General features: G+C 60.0%; 1 protein-coding gene and 1 long non-coding RNA gene across 8 annotated transcripts in view; one reads left to right on the forward strand and one right to left on the reverse strand.

Annotated features, from left to right (window-relative positions):
- NFIX (nuclear factor I X) overlaps positions 1–17,526 on the forward strand; it is a 96,314-nt gene that overhangs the window by 63,073 nt on the left and 15,715 nt on the right. For 4 of the 6 annotated variants that reach the window (XM_032312640.1, XM_032312648.1, XM_032312672.1 and 1 more), the window contains 5 exons: positions 10,707–10,769; positions 11,116–11,190; positions 11,540–11,660; positions 12,774–12,910; positions 15,715–15,837. In XM_032312640.1, the coding sequence (XP_032168531.1) occupies positions 10,707–10,769; positions 11,116–11,190; positions 11,540–11,660; positions 12,774–12,910; positions 15,715–15,837 (519 nt within the window). The remainder of the gene's footprint in view (positions 1–10,706; positions 10,770–11,115; positions 11,191–11,539; positions 11,661–12,773; positions 12,911–15,714; positions 15,838–17,526) is intronic. The other 2 variants (XM_032312625.1, XM_032312630.1) reach the window with 1 other exon arrangement.
- LOC116573088 lies at positions 12,840–16,984 on the reverse strand. 2 transcript variants are annotated; one of them, XR_004278602.1, is made up of 3 exons: positions 16,612–16,984; positions 14,133–14,227; positions 12,840–13,527 (listed from the first exon to the last, which is right to left on the reverse strand). It is a non-coding gene; the product is annotated as an uncharacterized LOC116573088 (long non-coding RNA). The 2 variants fall into 2 exon arrangements; XR_004278601.1 differs by lacking the exon at positions 16,612–16,984 and having other exon boundaries at positions 14,133–14,838.

Raw genomic sequence — 17,526 nt, forward strand, 5'->3', positions numbered from 1 at the left:
AGCCCCTTTTGGCCCTTCAGGGCATTGTCACGTGGGTGTTTGGCACCTGCCAACCTGGAGGGTCGGTATCCTTCGGTCTCTTCAGCAGCTTAGACGGTCCCAGCCCCGAGTCTGGGTAGCTGCCTCCTACCAGGTGGCCCGCCATGGTACTGTGTGCAGGTCCAAGCTTCTGGAAGACGACCCTCAGCTGCTATTCAAGATCCCAGCAAAACTGAAATATTGGGTCCCGGAAGCCAGCCTCCTTGCTCCATCTATGCCCTCCTTATGTGTGCTTGGCGCTTTAGAGCGTATAAAACTACCCTCTGCTCTTCTCTAAAAATTCCTGCCCACAGCTCACTTTGTGCTGTCTGAGTGAGGCTCGGGGAGGGAAAGGAGGCTTGGGAGACACACTGGGTACCTGAAAACAGCAGGTCTAGGATTGGGATCCCAGACTCTTTCTGACACCCAGAGCCATCTCATGCCCTCAGGAGGCCACCTGCCTACACAGTTATTCAACCCAGCCTGGGCTTTCCATGCTGTAAGTTGGGGATTTGATGTCAGAGGTCCAAATTCTTCAGGTCTTGTCTGGGTAGCTCTGGACAGTGGCTGCCATAAGGTCTTTGTGGGTGGGGGAGGGTAGGGAGCAGAGCAAGCTTGCAAGTGTGCTCCCCTTCCCTGCCCTCCACACGGAGACTCTGCGTCCTTTCTCTGGTCAGTCCAGCCGTCAGGTGTGGGGGTCCATGTGACCAGTCCTGCGGCACGGGCCTAGCTGGGCTTTGCAGGAGAATTAGTGGTACTGAGGTTTCCACATCAATTCCTTGGGTGTTGAGTGTTGAGGATGGACCTGCAGGAAAAATGTTCTCTTCTTTAGAAGGGAAGGTGCTAGCCACGTGGTGCTTCTATCCCCTGGGTGGTCAGAAGTTGGAAGAAGGATCTAGAAGGATGTTTAGAGTTTCGTTATTCTTTCCAACTGTACTTCCAAGTGTGGAGGATATACAAGTGTGGTGGATACACTAGTGAACAAAACACTGGCAGGCCTTGACCCCAGGGGACTGATGCTTTGGTGGGGTGCTCCCAGCTGGGAACCCCTGGTCTGGGAGGCCTGGTGGCTAAGTCCTTGGGGCTCTTTTTTTTTTTTTTTAAGATTTTTATTTATTTATTTGACAGAGAGAGACACAGCAAGAGAGGGAACACAAGCAGGGGGAGTGGGAGAGAAGTCGGCTTCCTACCAAGGAGGGAGCCCGATGCGGGGCTCAATCCCAGGATCCCGGGATCATGACCTGAGCCCACGACAGACGCTTAACGACTGAGCCACCCAGATGTCCCCCTTGGGGCTCTTGAGCCTTCCAGAACCAGAGTCTCCCCATCCCCCAGCCCTGGTCCAGCCAGAGGCTCCCAGTGTAGATGGGATTTAAAGGAAAGGCTGCTTGGCTTCCAACCTCCAGGCAGAAGTTCTGCACTTAGACCTTTGATTATGGCTTGTGCTTGTGTTTGCTGCTCTTCCATGAGCCCAAGTATGTGTCTCCCCAGAAGGCCTCCCTGGTAGAGGAGGCTCCTTTAGAGGGACCAGCCTGGGTGTCAGGTGCTGTGCCTTATGGAGCTGAGGAAACCAGAGCACCTGAGGACGGGAGCCAGGTGGCCTTGGCCTGCTCTGGCCTAGTGGGTTCTCTTTCCCCAGACCCTTTGGGTTCTCCTAAGGAAAGGGTCAGTGGGAGGCAGGGCGGGGGTAGGACTCTGCTCATGGCAGAGAGGTAACCTAGAATGCGAGGAGCCCAGGGAGCTGTGATGTTCTCCCCCATCCCCACCATCTTCTGGCCAGCCTGACCCTCTCCCTGTTAGCAAGGAGGCTCCGTGTGTAGGAGCCTTCCTCTGCCCAGGGCTGGGCGTGACTTTACTCTCTGAGGGGGTTCGCCTCTCCCACCTTCTTTTCCTGGTCAGTTGTTCCTTTTCTGCCTCCTCTTCTGATCCTTTGCCCCCCACCTCCCTTCCCTGGAACATTGCAAAGGTGTGTGGGTAGAGGCTCCTTGGCTTGGGGCCACTCCAGTCCCTCACCCCGCTGAGCCCCCCATCAGGTGCTGGCAGCTGGCTTGGGTCGAGCTGAGCTGCGCTTAGGAAGCCACTGCTGAGTGTTCTTAGGAATGTTGTCTCCCCTTGTGTTCCTTTGTTTGTTTGTTTGTTAAGCAGCCACTTTCTCCTTTGTCTTCCTTTCTTCCTCTCCACTGTCTTCCTTCGTCTTGGAACCTTCTACTTCTCTCTTTTGCGGCCCTCTTGCTTTGAACCACTTTACTCTGGTTCTGATGTTCTATCTTGGTCCCTCCCTCTCTCTTAGTTTTATTTTTGTCTTTCTGTCATTCTCTTGCTCTGGGGTTCACGGATTCCTTCCCTCCTTTCCCCAAACTCCCGCTTGTTCCAGGCATGTCCCTCAGGTGGCCTCCAGAACTTCTGCACCAACCACCCCCCTCCCCCGGCCTTTTCATCCCCGGTTGGCGTTAGTGCCTGGAGGACTCTGTACCTTTTACAAGTAATTAGACCAAGGGCAAGTGTATTTAGGGGATGGGGGGAGGGTGAGGCCTGACCCTGGGAGGTGGGGACACTATTAATAGTCCTAAGAGCAGCTGGAGGTGGGGGCAGTTGTCTGGCCAGGCCTGGCTTGGGCAGCTCAAAGGGTCAGAAAGGGCAGTGCTGGAAACAGAAAGCAGGTAGGGGTTGGGGAGCAGCTCTGCATGCCCGTAGCCTGGATGGGGGTGCCCCCTCCCCAGGGCCCAGTCTTTTCTTGGCATGCCGATATGGAGGGCATTCTCCACTGTCTGCTTCTGTTAGGTGCAGGAGGGGACAGAAGCTTTAGGGGTGCGGGCACTTTTATGGACCCAGCTATTACATGACTCCTGGCCCCAGGCGCTCTTGGAAACGGTGGCTGCAGCTGCTGGCGAGCTGTGGTACCAGCTGGCACTCCCAGGAGAGGCGGCTGGCCACCCCGTGGGGCAGCACCCACGCTTCTGGTGTCCCCGGCTCTCTGTATCCTTAGCGCTGGACTAGGAGAGGCAGGGCCCAGCGCCCTCAGAGTCCAGGGACAAAAGCTTTTCTCCCCCTTCTGGGGGAGATGGCCTACCCATCCCCTGGCCTTCCCTCTCACTGCCTCTCCCCGACCGTTTCCAGTGTGGGGACCATCCTGAGACCACTGACTGACTTCGGAGAGGGACACACCCGTAGAAGGCATCCTGCTCTTTTATGTCCAGAGGAACCTCTCTGCCCCTCTTTGGAGATGGTTATGGGCCAGGCCAGGCCCTGAGGGAGCCCATCAGCTTCCTGGCCGCGTTCTCTAGGCCGAGACACCAAAAACCAGTAATCTAAGGCATTCTTAACGTGTCATAATGCGCCTCTGTGGTAGGGGGAGCTGAAGGTTAGCCATACTTCCTTCCCTGAGGCAGCCTTTGAGCTGAGCGGGAGAAGGAGGAGTTTCAGCTAATGCTGGTCCACGTGGAAGGACAAGGACGGTGACATTGACGAGTCGGCCCCGGCTGAGCACCTTACACCTGTTTTCCCGTTTAGTCCTTGCCCAAGAGCCTTAGAAGGCAGGTGGCATCTGCATTCTACAGAGGAGGAAACAGCTCAGAACTTGACCAAGGTCACTGGGCTGGTAGGTTCTGGAGTCTGGATGTGAACCAAGGGAAGCCTCTTTCCACCGCTGCTGGCTGTCCACCTCCATCCCCCACTGCCCTTGGTGTGCCCCCTTCACCCTCTCTGTGCTGGGGTGAGGCCCGCCCTTGGAGTGGACATGGGGTCTAGACCAAGGACATCTCCTGGGTAGGCCAAGGGCAGGCCTGGGGTGGGGAGCCCCTGCCTCCCTCCAGCTCTCCGCAGGTCCCTCCTTTGGCTTCCTTCAGTAGCAGCCACTTCACTTCCACTCCCTGTCTGCTGGGAGTTCTGCTCTGACGGGACTTCCTCTCCCTGGGCACCTCTGGAACCCCCCAGATGTAAGGTGTCCCGGGTCTGCTTGCTCACAGAGAGCCTGTGGATCACTGACAGAGGTGCTGGGGGTCAGTGCTGGGTCTCCTGCAAAGGGGCAGACCCAGGAGGAGCCTGAATGTCAATTCACATCTCCCAGGGCTTCACTGCTGGGAATTAACTGCTTAACTGCTGGCCTGGGCTTGGAGAGGCCCCTAACAGGCTGACTGGGCTTTTTTTCCTCCCTCCACCCGCTGGGTGTTGGCCTCCGCACCCCAGTGCAGCCATCATTCTCTCCGCCATTTTGGCCACTGTCTGTCATATCATGGGGAAGAACAACTGGGCCCCTGGTTCCCCCGGGCTTCAGTGACCAGACCCCATCTCTCGTTCTTCCTGGGCGGGAGGTAGTGCCGAGGAAGGTTCTCCCGTCAGGTGCAGGGCAGAGAACGCTGAGCAGCTCACACCACGGGAGCACCCTGGAGGCACCAGGGTTATGTGCCTGGGTCTGGCCTTTGGGGCCCCTTCTGCTGGTCTCCTGGGCGCCAGAGGAGCCCACTGACTTGCCTTCTCCCTTTCTGCGGTCGCACGGCTGGGCAGGGAGCCCTGCGGCAGACAGATCTGGCCCTGGCTCCCCGAGGACCACAGGCGGTGCTGGTGGAGGCAGTGTGGGTTGAGGTGGGAGAGGTAGTGCTGCCAGGGCCAGGGACTGAGAGTGGAAGGTCCCACCCATGTGTTCCCTGTGACCCGTGCTGTTGGCCTTGCCTTACCCTCCTTCCATGGCCTTCTTGAGCGCAGGCCCCACAGACAGCCAGAGCAGGTCTAGATCGTGCAGGGGTGACTGAGTCTCTTCCCTGGCCCTCAGCCTTCCTCCCCTGCACAGGTGACTCAAGGCACAGGCTCAAGCCCCTTCAGATCTGTGGGTGGAGGGGAAACGAGGAAAGGGGAGATGGAAGGTAATGGGGGAGTGACACGACACGTGTGTGCATCTTGTCCCTGGCCGCACCCTTGCCCATATGTTCAGGGCGGTGCTTCCTGGTCATGCTGCTGTGTCCCACCCTGTGGGGTTCTAGGTTACCTCGGGATGGCTCCAGGGTCTGTGTGCACACGCACAAGCTGGTTGGCTCATGGGGGTGGTCTGCAGAGAGGAAAGAGGGAAGGAAAGATCCTAGAAGCTCCTTACACCTGGCCTGGCGGAGGCCGAGCCCCTCCTCTCTTCGCCCTCTGGCTGCCCTACACTCTCTAGGACTTCCTCAGTCCCTGAGTCGCCTGTTTGCAGAGATGGGGAGAACCCCTCTGTGACCCATCTCCCTAGCCCCCCATCTGTCCACCGCTCCCCTCCTCAGGATGTCTCAGATTCTCAGACTTAGGTTTCAAGAGGCACAATAGTTACATTCTCCAGCTCTGATTGCTGTGGGCCAGGCCTCTGGCTCCCCTTGAGATTGGGTTTCCAGTGCCCTGGATGCTCCGGAATCACAGAAGGGGTGGGGGAGACAGGTGGGGGAAGGGAGTGCCACCCTGGGGAGGGCCAGGATCGGCTCCTGAATTGCATCAGTCCTTCAGAGGACAGCATCCCTGGAGCGGAGCACACCGCTGCCTTACTTCTCGAATCTCAGCCCCTGGGAGAGCCTGGGGAAGGGCAAGCAAACTGCGAACTCTGGGGGCTGCCCACTCCAGCCCAGAGGTCAGTGGAGCAGCAGAGCTAGAGGTGGGCTCCTCTGCGGCCCAGTGCTAAGCACCCAGCATGCTGTGCACAGTGGGCCCGCAGCTCCCAGTGCCTCCTCTCAAACTACCCCTGTGGGACGGCAGGAAATTGCTGGTGGCATGTGCACGTGTGTGCGTGTTTGTGCTTGCCTGAGTGTGTGCCCGTGTGGGTGTGGTTGAGCTGGGTCTTTTCCTCCTCTTGGCCACCTGAGCGCTCACTCTGTCAGTGATGTGCGTGGAGGCAGCTGGCCAGCAAGTTCCATGTGGCCCCTTTCACAGAGGGAGCTTGTTTCGGGTGGGAGCCGAGGCAGAGCGTTCCCGGCAGCAAGCAGGAATTCCTCCTTTACCTAACGGGAGCCATAAATATCTGCCCGTCTGTCTGTGACTGGAAACACACGTACACATATATAACGTGCTGTCAGTCGGGGTTCGTGTGCAACACTGGGCCCCTGCTGGCTGCTGCAGGTTCCCCTCCAGGGCTCCCACGAAGAGGCAGAGCCCTTCTGGGGACACACACACACACACACAGAGAAACAGGCAAGGTTGGGAGAGGAAAGAAAGTTGGAGAAAGGGACTGTGAAGGAGAAGGAAGAACAGAGAGAGGAGTGTGGAACAGAGAGAAAAATAAGACTAGAAATGGGATTCCAGAGGAAAAGGTGAAGAGCTCTGTAAAGCAAGGAAGGGGCCTTCAAGGGCAGAGAAGGCAGAGCTGGTGCTCAGAGAAAGGCAGTCCTGGGTAGGGGAGCCTTGTGGCTGTTCCAGGGCTGTGGAGGGACCTAAGGAAGGGGGGCCCACATGCCAGCTGTTGGCTGAGCTTGGCCTGGGTCTGGGTACTGCAGAAGGCCACAGGCCATCTTTGCAAGGGGGTTGACTGATGACATGTGTGCAGATAAACAGGGAGTCGCCCCAGACCCAGGAGCCATGCTGAGACAGAGTCCAGATCGATTACCTGCCCCCTGCATAGTCCCCCCTTCCGGAAGCCTCCACAGTGGCCAGGGCCCTCAGGCACTATGGGCAGGTGGCCTCTGCCTTTGAGGTGTGGATCCCATGAGTAGCACAGGTCCCACGCAGAGGGCAGTCAGCTGAGCATGCTTCCGTGGGTGGTGTGGGCTGGCTTAACCACCGGCAGCGTGGAGAATAAACTGTGGGCTCTGAGATTCTCTCCAACCCCAAACCTGGCCTGGGCTCAGGGACCCTGATGCTGGTCTGCACAGGGCATCAAGCCCAGGCATAGGACACAGGCTTGGACTGTTTTCAGGAGGCTATATTCGATGGGCCTCATGCGAGGAAGCTTAAAACCAGAGATGATGCCCTCTGGTCCTCCAGGCCAGGATAGAGGGAAAGGTTGAGTTGGGTCAGGGCCAAAGCGGTGCCCCTGGCGGCTGCTTCCCATCTCCAGTCGCTAGGGCGTGAAGGCAGCAGTGGCCTCTGATGAGAGGTGCAGGCAGGGAGCTTAGGGCTGCTTTGCTGACCTTAGGGTGGCCCAAACCGGCGGTGTGTACTTAGGGGCCCCACCGCTCTGGCAGCCAGGCAGAGGAGAGGCGAGGCCAGAGAGGCTCCTAGGGGATGTGGCCCTGGAAGGCTGGGGAATCAGAGTGACAGCCTCAGGGGCGTGGGCCCGGGGAGGGTTTGGGGGGAGGATAAAAGATGGAGTTGGGCACCTGTCTGCCTTGTGCTAGCCAACACTGTCCCTGCCCCTCCACTGGCCCACAGGCCACCAGCTGGCCCATTATCCCTGGCGAGAAAGCAGACACTGGAGGGAGGCTCCCACGTGGCAGCAGCTCACTCATGCAAACCCGCCCGGCTGGGACTGCCAGGGGAGAGCCGCTCCGCTCTGGGTCCGAGGCAAGGGGAGAAGGGGGGCAGCGCAGAGAGGAGCCCCCGCTGTGCAGCAGTCAGGTCTCCTCCTGCGCTGTTGGCAGGGGGCAGTGCGTGGGGCCTGTGAACAGGAGATAAAGAGTTCAGGCAGAGGGTTTTTTCTCACTAACCGTGGATTTGTATGTTTGTTCAGCTGGTGGCTCTGATAAGCCCCATTCTGCCAGATAAAAGCTGAGCAGCCATGAGGCGGGGCGTGGGGAGGGGTGTCATAAAGGGACCTTCCTCCTGTCTGTCCTGAGGCCTGGGGTTATCCCCTCCCCCGGGGAGCCCAACAAGGAAAGGAGTCAGGATGCTGGGGTGTCTGGCTCCCTGGTGTGCTGGCCTGTGGTGCGGCTTCTGATCCCAGAGGGCTGTCTAGAGTAGGCCCGGAGCTGAGGCACGGCTCCTGGAAAAGCTCAAGAAAGCTAGGCTGCTGGCTCCCTGCTCTGGGGGTGGGGGACGGGTGGTCTCCTCACCCTCCCTAGGAGCCTGTCCATCAGGGCCCGCTGCTCTTTGGCCCTGCAGCTGCTCTATGGGCTCCTGTCAGCACACCCCAACCCCCTACCCCGTCTGCCCACCGGGTGGACAAGGGTCTGCCCCATCACGTCCCTTACTGTCCTGTCTGGGCAGGGTTCGTAGTTGAGCCCCTGGGCCTGGGGCTGGCCTGCAGGGGCTTCAGCTGCCTCTGAGCAGACCATGGTGTCCCCAGGGCTCCTGCTTTAACCCTCCCTTCCCCTCCTGCTGCGTGCGGGCCGCGAGGGTGCAGGGGCTGCTGCTAGAGCGGGCCGGTGGGGCCCTGGCCGGAGCTGCCCCTGCTGCAGGGCTGGCTGGGTCCAGATTTCCAGCGTTTCTGCCTTTTGTCCTGGAGCTGAGCTGAGCATGCCGGGGGCCGGCGGGGGTGGCATTGTGGGGACGCTGGCTGGGCCGCCAGCCGTAAGATGGCTGCCAAGGGCTAAGATGGCTGCCAGCAGCGCCTGGAGGCGCGTGGCAGCGGGCCTCGCCCGCGCTGGATCCTCGCTCCCGCTTGCTCCTTTACATCTAGCTAATAGTAATAACAGCAATAACGTTTCGGGACAGTGTCCTGGTTTAGAAGGATTTCCTGTCTATCGCGCTCTCCTGGAGCCCCATTTGTCTCTGCCGTAGTCGCTGGCCCACCTCCATCTCTTTGTCGGGTTCTCTCTCGCCTTGCTGTCCTTGGGCTGGATGTGCGCATGCGCGCAGCTTTCTGTCTCCACCTGGCCGCGTTCAGGGGGGCCCGGGACCACACCCTTGAGTGGACGCCTCTGGCTCTCCCAACGCCACGGACCCGGACCTGGAAGGCTAGTGGGGACGGAGTCGGTCCCAGGATGGGTGGGGTCAGTAGCAGGCGCCCCCCGGGGCCGCAGGGGAGCGGCAGGCGCCGGGCTGGTGGGTTGGCCCTTTCGAAGCGTTGAGGGGCGCACAGGGCAGCTCTGGGAGATGAAGCAGGCTCGCGGCACCCCCAGTCTAGGGATGTCGTAGAATGGACCGCGCACACCCTCAGCCCCTCACCTGAGTCTTCCTGGACTGGCAGGGGGGGTTGAATCAGACCTAGAGAGCCAGAAAGAGGCCAGGAGGAGAGAAAGACAAAATTGATACCCGCAAGACTCTGTGCCACAGAGAGGGTGCCCTCCTGGGAGCCTGGGAGGAGGTCCTGTAGGTTCTCTCCAGAGTGGAGAGTGCCACTAGCAAAGACACGCGGCCTGGGGTAGGACTCCCCGTCCCTAAACACACCACAGGCGTGAGCACAAAGGGCGGTGTAGCAGGATGTGCCCCAAATTGGAGGGGTTGAGGGGACCTCATGAACATTTTCCTTATAGATTTCTGTTTTCTCGATTTGTGACGAGATTTTTTTTTTTTTTGGACTTAAAAAAACGGAACAAGGTAAAGAATGGGGCAAGTGGGGACTGGAACTGTAGGCAACCTGTCCTTTCCCGCTGGTCACACTGAGGCAGGTGGACAAGAACTTGGCCTGAGTCATGCCTGGGCCTTTGCTCTCAGGGGGATGCGGTTCTTCTTATCAGCCCCCCTCAGCCATCCCTCTTCCCTTCCACCCGAGTGGCCGAGCGGCCACAGGCCACCTTGCTGCAGTCTCTTGGGCCTAGGCCTTGTTCTTCAGGAACTTCCTTGCTGGTCACCCCCCAAGTGTGAGCAGCTTGGCTGTGAGGCCAGTGAGGTGGGCGGGCTCTCAGGCCGGCAGGCTGACCGTGGGGTGGTGCGTGAGACCCAGGAGGCCGGGTCAGAGAGCTGGGCAGAGCCTTGGGCCGATACCAGGGTGCGGTTTTCTGATGCCACCCCCATGTTTTTCCCTTGAGCGGTCGATTCTTTACCAAATGCCTCGCCTTCCTCCTGCCCCCCAACCTGCCCTGGCCCCCCTCTGCCACCCTCTCGCCAGCTGTCGTGCCTGGGCAGGCATTCTGGAGGTCCCTATTGTGCCCCTGGCACACAAAGCTTTGAGGACCTGGGGGGCGGGGGTGGGGGGGCTTTCCCAAGCTCCGCAAAATATTCACACACACACTCCACCCTGCCCCAGCCCTCTGTGAGCTCCCGCCGCACAATGGGCCCTTGTCTCGGGGCTCCCTCTGAGCAGCTGTGGCACTGGGGCATGAGACAGCCCAGACAGGCTGGCACAGAGCGGGCGACAGCGTCAGGGCAGACCTCCCCCCTCGGGGTTGCCAGGCACTGCCTGTGTGCATAAAGGTGAGGTGTAGGAATGGCTGTAATTAATGAAGTGCGAGAAGGAAGGGGCTGCTCCCCTGGGAGCTGGAGCTGAGTGAAGGAGGGGGGACCCTTGGGTTCATCCCAGCTGTGCAAAGAGGTGATCCCTGGCTTCTCTTATGGGTATCGTCCTCGCCCTGGTCCTCAGCCGCTGCTACTCTCCTGGGGCCGACTCTGCCACCAGGCACATGGGGCAGTGTCCGCAGCCCGTGCTGGCTGTCGCACTGGGGCGCTACTGGGATCTAGTGTGTGGAGGCCCGGGCTGCGGCCAACCTCCCCACAGTGCCCAGGACACCCCGCCACCGAGAAGGAGCTGGCTCCGGTGTCTATAGGACTTCCTTCTTTCTCTCTTCAGGTTGTCCCTAGGCTGCTTCCCTCCGAGGAGAGGGTGCTGTGAAGGTGTTTACAGGGCTGGAGGGGCAGCTGCTCGGATGGTGTGTGGGGGACACTTTGATCTTGACCCCTTTTCCCCTTTGTGTCTCCTGCAGAATCCGGACAATCAGATAGTTCAAACCAGCAAGGAGATGCGGACATCAAACCACTGCCCAACGGTCAGTGCCCCTCCGACCCCGCTCCTGTGGGCCCACGTCTAGCCTCTGTGGCTTGCCCTGCCCCTACCTGCCTTCCCTCCCCCTGGCCAAACTGGCAGCCCGTCTCCTCCATTTCTTCCCCTTTACTCAGCCATTCCTTAGCTGAACTTCAGCTGATGCCCCAAGGGCAGGAGCTCACCAGGAGCCTACTCACCCTTCTGTGTAGACATGAGGGCCCCTGAGGGCCAGCCTGGGTCTGGAATGGAGGGGAGGGAATCAACTCCCAGTGGGGAGAGCTTCAGGGACACAGGCAGGCAGCACCCCCCAACCTTACCTGACTCACTCACTTGTTCTTTCCCCTCTTCAGGGCACTTAAGTTTCCAGGACTGTTTTGTGACTTCCGGGGTCTGGAATGTGACAGAGCTGGTGAGAGTATCACAAAGTGAGTTCTTTCTTCCAGCCAGGGCCGAGCTCAACAGACTGGGGGTGTAAGGAGGTGGGACACGGACCCCGTGTGTGGCCCCCCCACGCTGGTGGGGTCTTGGCCGAGGGGCAGACAGGGTTTCCTGGGATGCTCTGCCCGTTGGTCCTGGGCCGGGTGGAGCAGAGGCACCTGGCGAGCCCAGTCTCTAGTCCCCACTGCTTCGGAGGAGAAAAATCACCACCGAGGGCTCTTGCCCAAAGACGCCCCAGCCAGGAGGAGGCTTTTGGGGAGTTGTTTAGGACGATAAAACAAGGCTCCGCTGGGGCTTCCACCCCTCAAACCTTATCACCTTCTTGCCTTTTCCCAGCTCCTGTTGCGACAGCATCAGGGCCCAACTTCTCACTGGCCGACCTGGAGAGTCCCAGCTACTACAACATAAACCAGGTGACCCTGGGGCGGCGGTCCATCACCTCCCCTCCTTCCACCAGGTGAGCCCAGCACCCTCCCCACCCCCCCAGCCCCAGGCCATCTCAGGTGCTGCAGCCAGCTGCACCTCCAAGGCCTGGGAGCCTTAGAAGGTCACCCCTTGTTGAGGGCGTGGGCTCCGGAGCTCCAGGGCCTGCCACGCTACCAATCCCCTGAGCTTCCTGCTTCGTGCTGTGCTGTCGCTGGCCATTTGGTGCCGGGGACATAAGCCTAAACAAGGCATGGGTCTGCCCAGAGGGCACTCCCAGTGGGGATCTGAGAAGGCCTCTCTGTTGCGGAAGTGACATTTGAGCCCAGACAGGCCTGGGATGGAGGCTCCAAGTAGAGCAGCCCCATCCCAGCCAAGGATGGACAGCCAGGTGGGACGCACCCCCCCCCCAAAGAAGGCTCTAGAAGATATTTAGACTTAAAACGTACTGAAGGGTTTGAAGCAGGAGATGCAGGGGATATGGGTTCCAGAAAGTGCCCCTTGCAACAGCATGTGTGGGCAGGACGGACGGCCAGTTAGAGGCTGGAGTAGAGGGAGGCCTCAGCTGGGTGTGGGAGAGGCGTGGGGGGGGGTGGGAGCTGAGAGGTGTTGGGGGGTGGACACATTCAGCCTTTGTCAGGGCCAGTTGTTCAGGACCGGAAGGGATCCTGTGCTTTAAAAAAAAAAACTTGGACTTCTGGTTCATTGTGAGGTTTTTGGCATTCACTTTAATTTGTTAGAATATTACGCTGTAATACTATAGTAGCTTCGTGGTAGTACTATTTTCATATAAAATAACCTAGTATCTTGATGTCTGAGTTTTGCAGCACCCCTTTGGGATTTTTGTTCCTGGCAAGTGCCTCTCAACTTGCCCTGGCCCTGGGGGTTGATGGGAAATAGAAGGCGGGGCCAGGGAAGCAAGGGAGGAGGCTTTTGCCCCCTCTTTGACCTAAGCAGCTCAGTGGATGAGGGTTTCATGGACTGAGAAGGGGATTAAGGAGGAGGAACAGGTGGGCTGGGCCCTGAGGGACTCCCAGGGCCGGTCTAGTCTCAGGGGTGGGCACGTAGTGAGTGCCAGGGAGCCTCGGCTTGAGTAGCTGTAGCTCAGTCTTCCCTTGGCCTACCTGATCCCTCTCCTCTTTCCCAGCACCACCAAGCGCCCCAAGTCCATCGATGACAGTGAGATGGAGAGCCCTGTCGATGATGTCTTCTATCCTGGTACAGGCCGCTCCCCAGCAGCCGGCAGCAGCCAGTCCAGTGGCTGGCCCAACGATGTGGATGCAGGTATGGGCGTTGCAGGGCCGACGCAGAGCAGGGCAGCCGGAGCCTCTTCTTCCTGCTCAGCTTCCACGGCGAGCCTCCCTCCGGTTCCCCTGCTGTGGTGGCGCTACCTGTCTTCTGGCCTCCTGACCTTCCAGAGGCGGGCAGACCAGGCTGAAGGGGGGGGTGGAGGCGAGGAGCTGAGCTGTCCCTACATGGGCAGCAGAGCCATGGGTGTGATGGAAGGAAAGCAGAGGCCCCAAGCCCCGAGCTCTCGTGGTCTCCTTCTCTTGCTGTTTCTCTAGAGAGGACACCCCAGCTCTGTGGTCCCCTGGTGTGAAGCAGTTTCTCAGTCTGGGCACCATGGACATGTGGGGCCACATCATTTTCTGAGGCAGGGCCGTCCTGTGCACTGGAGGGCGTGGAGCACCAGCCCTGGCCTCCAGCCACCAGCCAGCAGCAACTCCCCACTCCTCCCCAAAGTATAATGACCAAAAACGTCCCCGGATATGTCGCTGAATATCCTCTGGCATAGGGGAGAGGCCCTGAGTTGAGAACTGCTCGTTTGAAGGCCCGGGATCCCAGAGAGGAGCAGAGTCTAGGAAAGGATGACCAAATCATTGTCCAGTCAAGCGGGAAAGCTAGGGAAGGGCAAAAGGTCTAAAGGAAGCCGGGTCAGTCCTCCCAGTACCCTCCGGCTGCCCCTTTCTCTGTGAACCCACCCACCTTCACTTCCAGTCTTGACCGGAGGCCTGAGCAGACCCAGAGAACCCAGATGGGAAGGAGGGGGAGTGCGCATGTGTGCTCCCACTTGTGTGTCTGCATGCCCGATAACACGCATGAAGAGGCTGGCCGGGGGCTACTCCGGCCGGGCACACTGCTCGTGCAACCTGAGTGTGTCCCTGAGGTGCGAGTCGCGGTGCTGGGGAGCGCAGCCCCGTGTGCAGGGCTTGTACACGGGGCTTGTACGCTCTGGTCAGGCCTGGGGACGGGAGCTCTGCTCTGGAAGCAGGAAGAGGAAGGCCTGACTTGCTGTCGCTTTGCCTGGTGTTTTCCAGATGTGCCTCTACAGAGATGGGCCAAGCAAATGGGCCGGGCAGGGGTTCAGGAAAAGCAAGGCAGAGGGGCGGGGAGGGCTTCTGCGTTGCTGTGGTCCAAGGGACCCTCTCTCAGCTCCCTGGGACGAGTGGAGGAGAGCTCATCTCCAGACCTTGGGCCGGGGGAATAGACCAAGAGCAAAGCTCACCTTTGTGGAACAGCTCTCCGGGCAGTCTTTGGGTGCCTCTCACAGGGCTTTGTGTGGTAAGCAGGGAGCTGGGTCGACACAGCCCAGATACTTCTCTGGGAGAGAGAGAAGGGGTTGAAAAGGCCTTGAAGACTCCGCAGCCAGGGCCTCAGTTAAGTGACTGTCTCTGAAGGACTCAAGTGCCTTGAGAGCTGCATCTGTAGCTGCCTCCTGGGGCTCAGCTTCCCCGTCCCTCTGCCCTGACCTGGTGCCCAAGGAGCTGTCCCCTCTCTGGCTCCCACTCTTTTTTCTCAGCCGTCTGCTCCGGTGCCTGCCATTTCTGCTCCTTCCAGCTGTCCTGCCACGCACGGCCCCCAGCATCCTCCTGCAGCCCCCCCAGCTCCCTTGCTTTCCCCTCTTTTCCTCCGCCCCCCACCCCCGCGGTGTTGTTTCCCCGTGCTGCGACAAATCGCCAATTAAGCAGCCCAGCTGCAGGACAGGGAACAGCTGGGGAAGCGCTGTGCGGCCACGGGGACAGCTGTGCACAGCTGGTGGGGGTGCTCCCCACCCCCTCACCGTGCCAGCTATCAGGTGGCACACAGCTGCCGCCAGATAACACCTCTGCTGGCGGCTGGGAGTTCGCCCTTCCCCCACCTCTTCCCTCCGCGGTTAAGACTGCAGCCCCCACCCCACTCCCACTCAGACAGAGTCTGTGCCTGAAAGACGCTCCGCGCATCCGCTCCACTCCATCTGAGCCCTCCAGCCTCAGCCTAGGACAGGGGACAAGCTCGCCTGGAGGACCTGGCCCAGGGCCCCTGCTGTGTCAGAGCCTCCATGGGACATCATGCTCTCAGGGTGCAGAGATGACTCGGTTGGCAGCATCAGGATCTTTCAGATAGAGCTGCAAGGCGGCGGGGGGGGAACTCTGTGCCCCTGTCCCAGTGAATGCCACCCATCTCTGGCACCAGGAGGAGAGCAAAGCCCTGAAATGAGGCAGAGGCAGCCGCCCAGCCTCTGGATCCCCTGGAAGGGGGTTCCTTTCCTGTCTTGCTCTGCCACCCAGGTCCTCCGGTCCCCCCAGGTCCTCCTGCTCTCTCGTCGGGTGACATAGCATGTCACCCCTACAGTCCCTCCCAAGGGCTGTGACTTCTTCCTACCAGAGCCTCCCCCAGTCCAGGGCCCCACAGAGCAGACCCCAGCCCATCGCTCTTCGGGGTCGCCCCTCACTCTGAAGCTGGCTCCCCGGGGCTGCTCCTGCACACCCCCCCCCCCCCCCCCGCATCCCACCTTTTCATCCTGTGCCCTACGAGCTCATTATCTGCTCATCAGGGAGCAAGATGGGCCTCCTTGCTCATCTCCTACCCTGTGCACCCGAGGGTCTCGTTTTGCTCTCGGGTCAGAGCACCTGTAGCTGGCCAGGCGGCACACGGGGCCTAAGAACCAGAGCCAGAATGGGGGAAAGGAGGCAGGAAGGGGGTGTGTGGGGGAAGGCATAGCAGGGAGGGGGCAGAGGAGAGAGGAGCTGGCTGCTGGCTTCCCGCCTTCCCTTGCTCTCACCCCGGCCCAGCTAAACCTGCCCTGTGTTGCTGATTCCTCCCCCCAGGCCCGGCTTCTCTAAAGAAGTCAGGAAAGCTGGACTTCTGCAGTGCCCTCTCCTCTCAGGGCAGCTCCCCGCGCATGGCTTTCACTCACCACCCGCTGCCTGTGCTTGCTGGAGTCAGACCAGGTGAGAAATGGGGGGCCTGGCCGGGGCGGGGGGCAGTGGGGGAGGCGGTGGAGCGCTTAGGGGCAGCTGGCCAGGTGAAGGAGCTGGGGTGACAGCCCGAGTGACAGCCCCAAGCTCTCTGAGTAGGCGGCGGCGGTCCGGCGGAGGGTGGGCACGGGAGTGGGCCCTCCCTCTGCGGCAGCCCCTCCTCGCCTTGTCCCCAAGCAGCCTCCCGCTTGCTTCTCACTCCCCATGTGCACGTCTGTGCATGGGTGCATGTGTGTGTGCTGGGCAGCATGGGTCTGTCTCAAGGCCCTCCCCGACCTGCCTTCGGTGACAGAGGCCTCAGATCCACTCCTGCCCCCTCTCCTTGCCTCTTGCCAGGGGAGGGCGGGAAAGCACAAGGCTTCTCCTTCTGTACTCTTTCCCTCTTCCCTCCGAGCTCCTGGCTGAGCCTGGGGTCCGATTTCCCAGCACCGGGGTTGGTCCCTGTGGGGCACAGGCTGACAAGAGCACTCAGGGGAGCCCGGGCTCCCTTCTCAGGCCCTCCCTGCCCTTTGCCAAAAGTCAAGGGCTGGGCCCAGGGGCTGGTAGCACCTGGGTTGTTCTCCAGGGAGAGGAGCAAGCCCACTGCCTTGGTGGGCTCTCTTGCTTTGCTCGGGAGCGGGTGCTTGGTGGGGGCAGGGTAGGGGGGACATCTCAGTGTTCCTGAGGGGACAGCATCCGGCAGGAAGTGGTAGCAGCTGAGTCCTCAGCCTCTCCATTCCCTCATTTGCTTTTTCCCTCCCCTGGTACCTTTCTGGCAGAAAGAGGCCTGGACTTTTTCTCTGCCTGCCTGCCGTCTTGTGGGCTCGTCTGTAGGACACAGAGAAGAGTGAGGTTTACCCTCCCGGCTTCCTCCTCGGGGCCTCCTGGCTGAGAGCCCAGAGGCAGCCTGTGCTGGGGCAGGGCGTGGTGGCCACAAGGTGGGGGCGGGGACCCCAGGCCCTCTCCGTGCAGGCAGCAGGAGGGCAGCAGGCCCAGCTCCGCTCAGCTTTTATGAACTCCAGAGAGAAGCCAAGTTTCCTCAGCCCCCTAATGAAACTGAGAGCAAGAGCGAGCTGATTGGAAACAGACCGGAGGGGGAGGACTCGGCCCAGGGAAGAGCTGGGGCCGGCGCCGGGGTGTGAGCTGTGTGTGGGGAGGATGCGTGTGCAAGGACCGCGGGGCTGAGCGCACGGGAACGCGGCCTGGGCAGCAGCGGCCAGAGCCACCTTCCTGTGCGTGCAGGAGCCGGTGTTATGTGTTTCAGGGGCTCGTCCTGCACAGGAAAGGGGCCGGGGCCCTGTCTCCAGCCAGAGCCTGGGACCCCTTAGTCCCTTCTCTCCCTCCCCCAGACTCACCCGTAGGCCCTGGACCAGGGTGAAGCCAGTGAGGCCCTCCCCACGACAGACTCCCAGGAGGCCCCAAAACCCTAGTCATCAAGATAAATAATATTTAATGTAATAATTGAAACGGTTGCAAACAACACGCGAGGAACAGCTATCAGCATTTTAAACAAAAGATGGGGCTGGCCTTGCACTTGCCCAGCCTTGCTGTGTTCACGTCACCCAAGCTCCAGCCCTGGTTCTAATCAGACTTGATTACAAAGACCAGCAGCTGGCTGACCAGCCCTGGTTTGCCAATTTGACTTTTTATTTTAAAAAAGTAGTAAAAAAAAAAAAAAGAAAA

The sequence above is a fragment of the Mustela erminea genome, chromosome 1 (genome assembly GCF_009829155.1).
Source record: "Mustela erminea isolate mMusErm1 chromosome 1, mMusErm1.Pri, whole genome shotgun sequence".
In the NCBI taxonomy this organism is placed as follows: domain Eukaryota; kingdom Metazoa; phylum Chordata; class Mammalia; order Carnivora; family Mustelidae; genus Mustela; species Mustela erminea.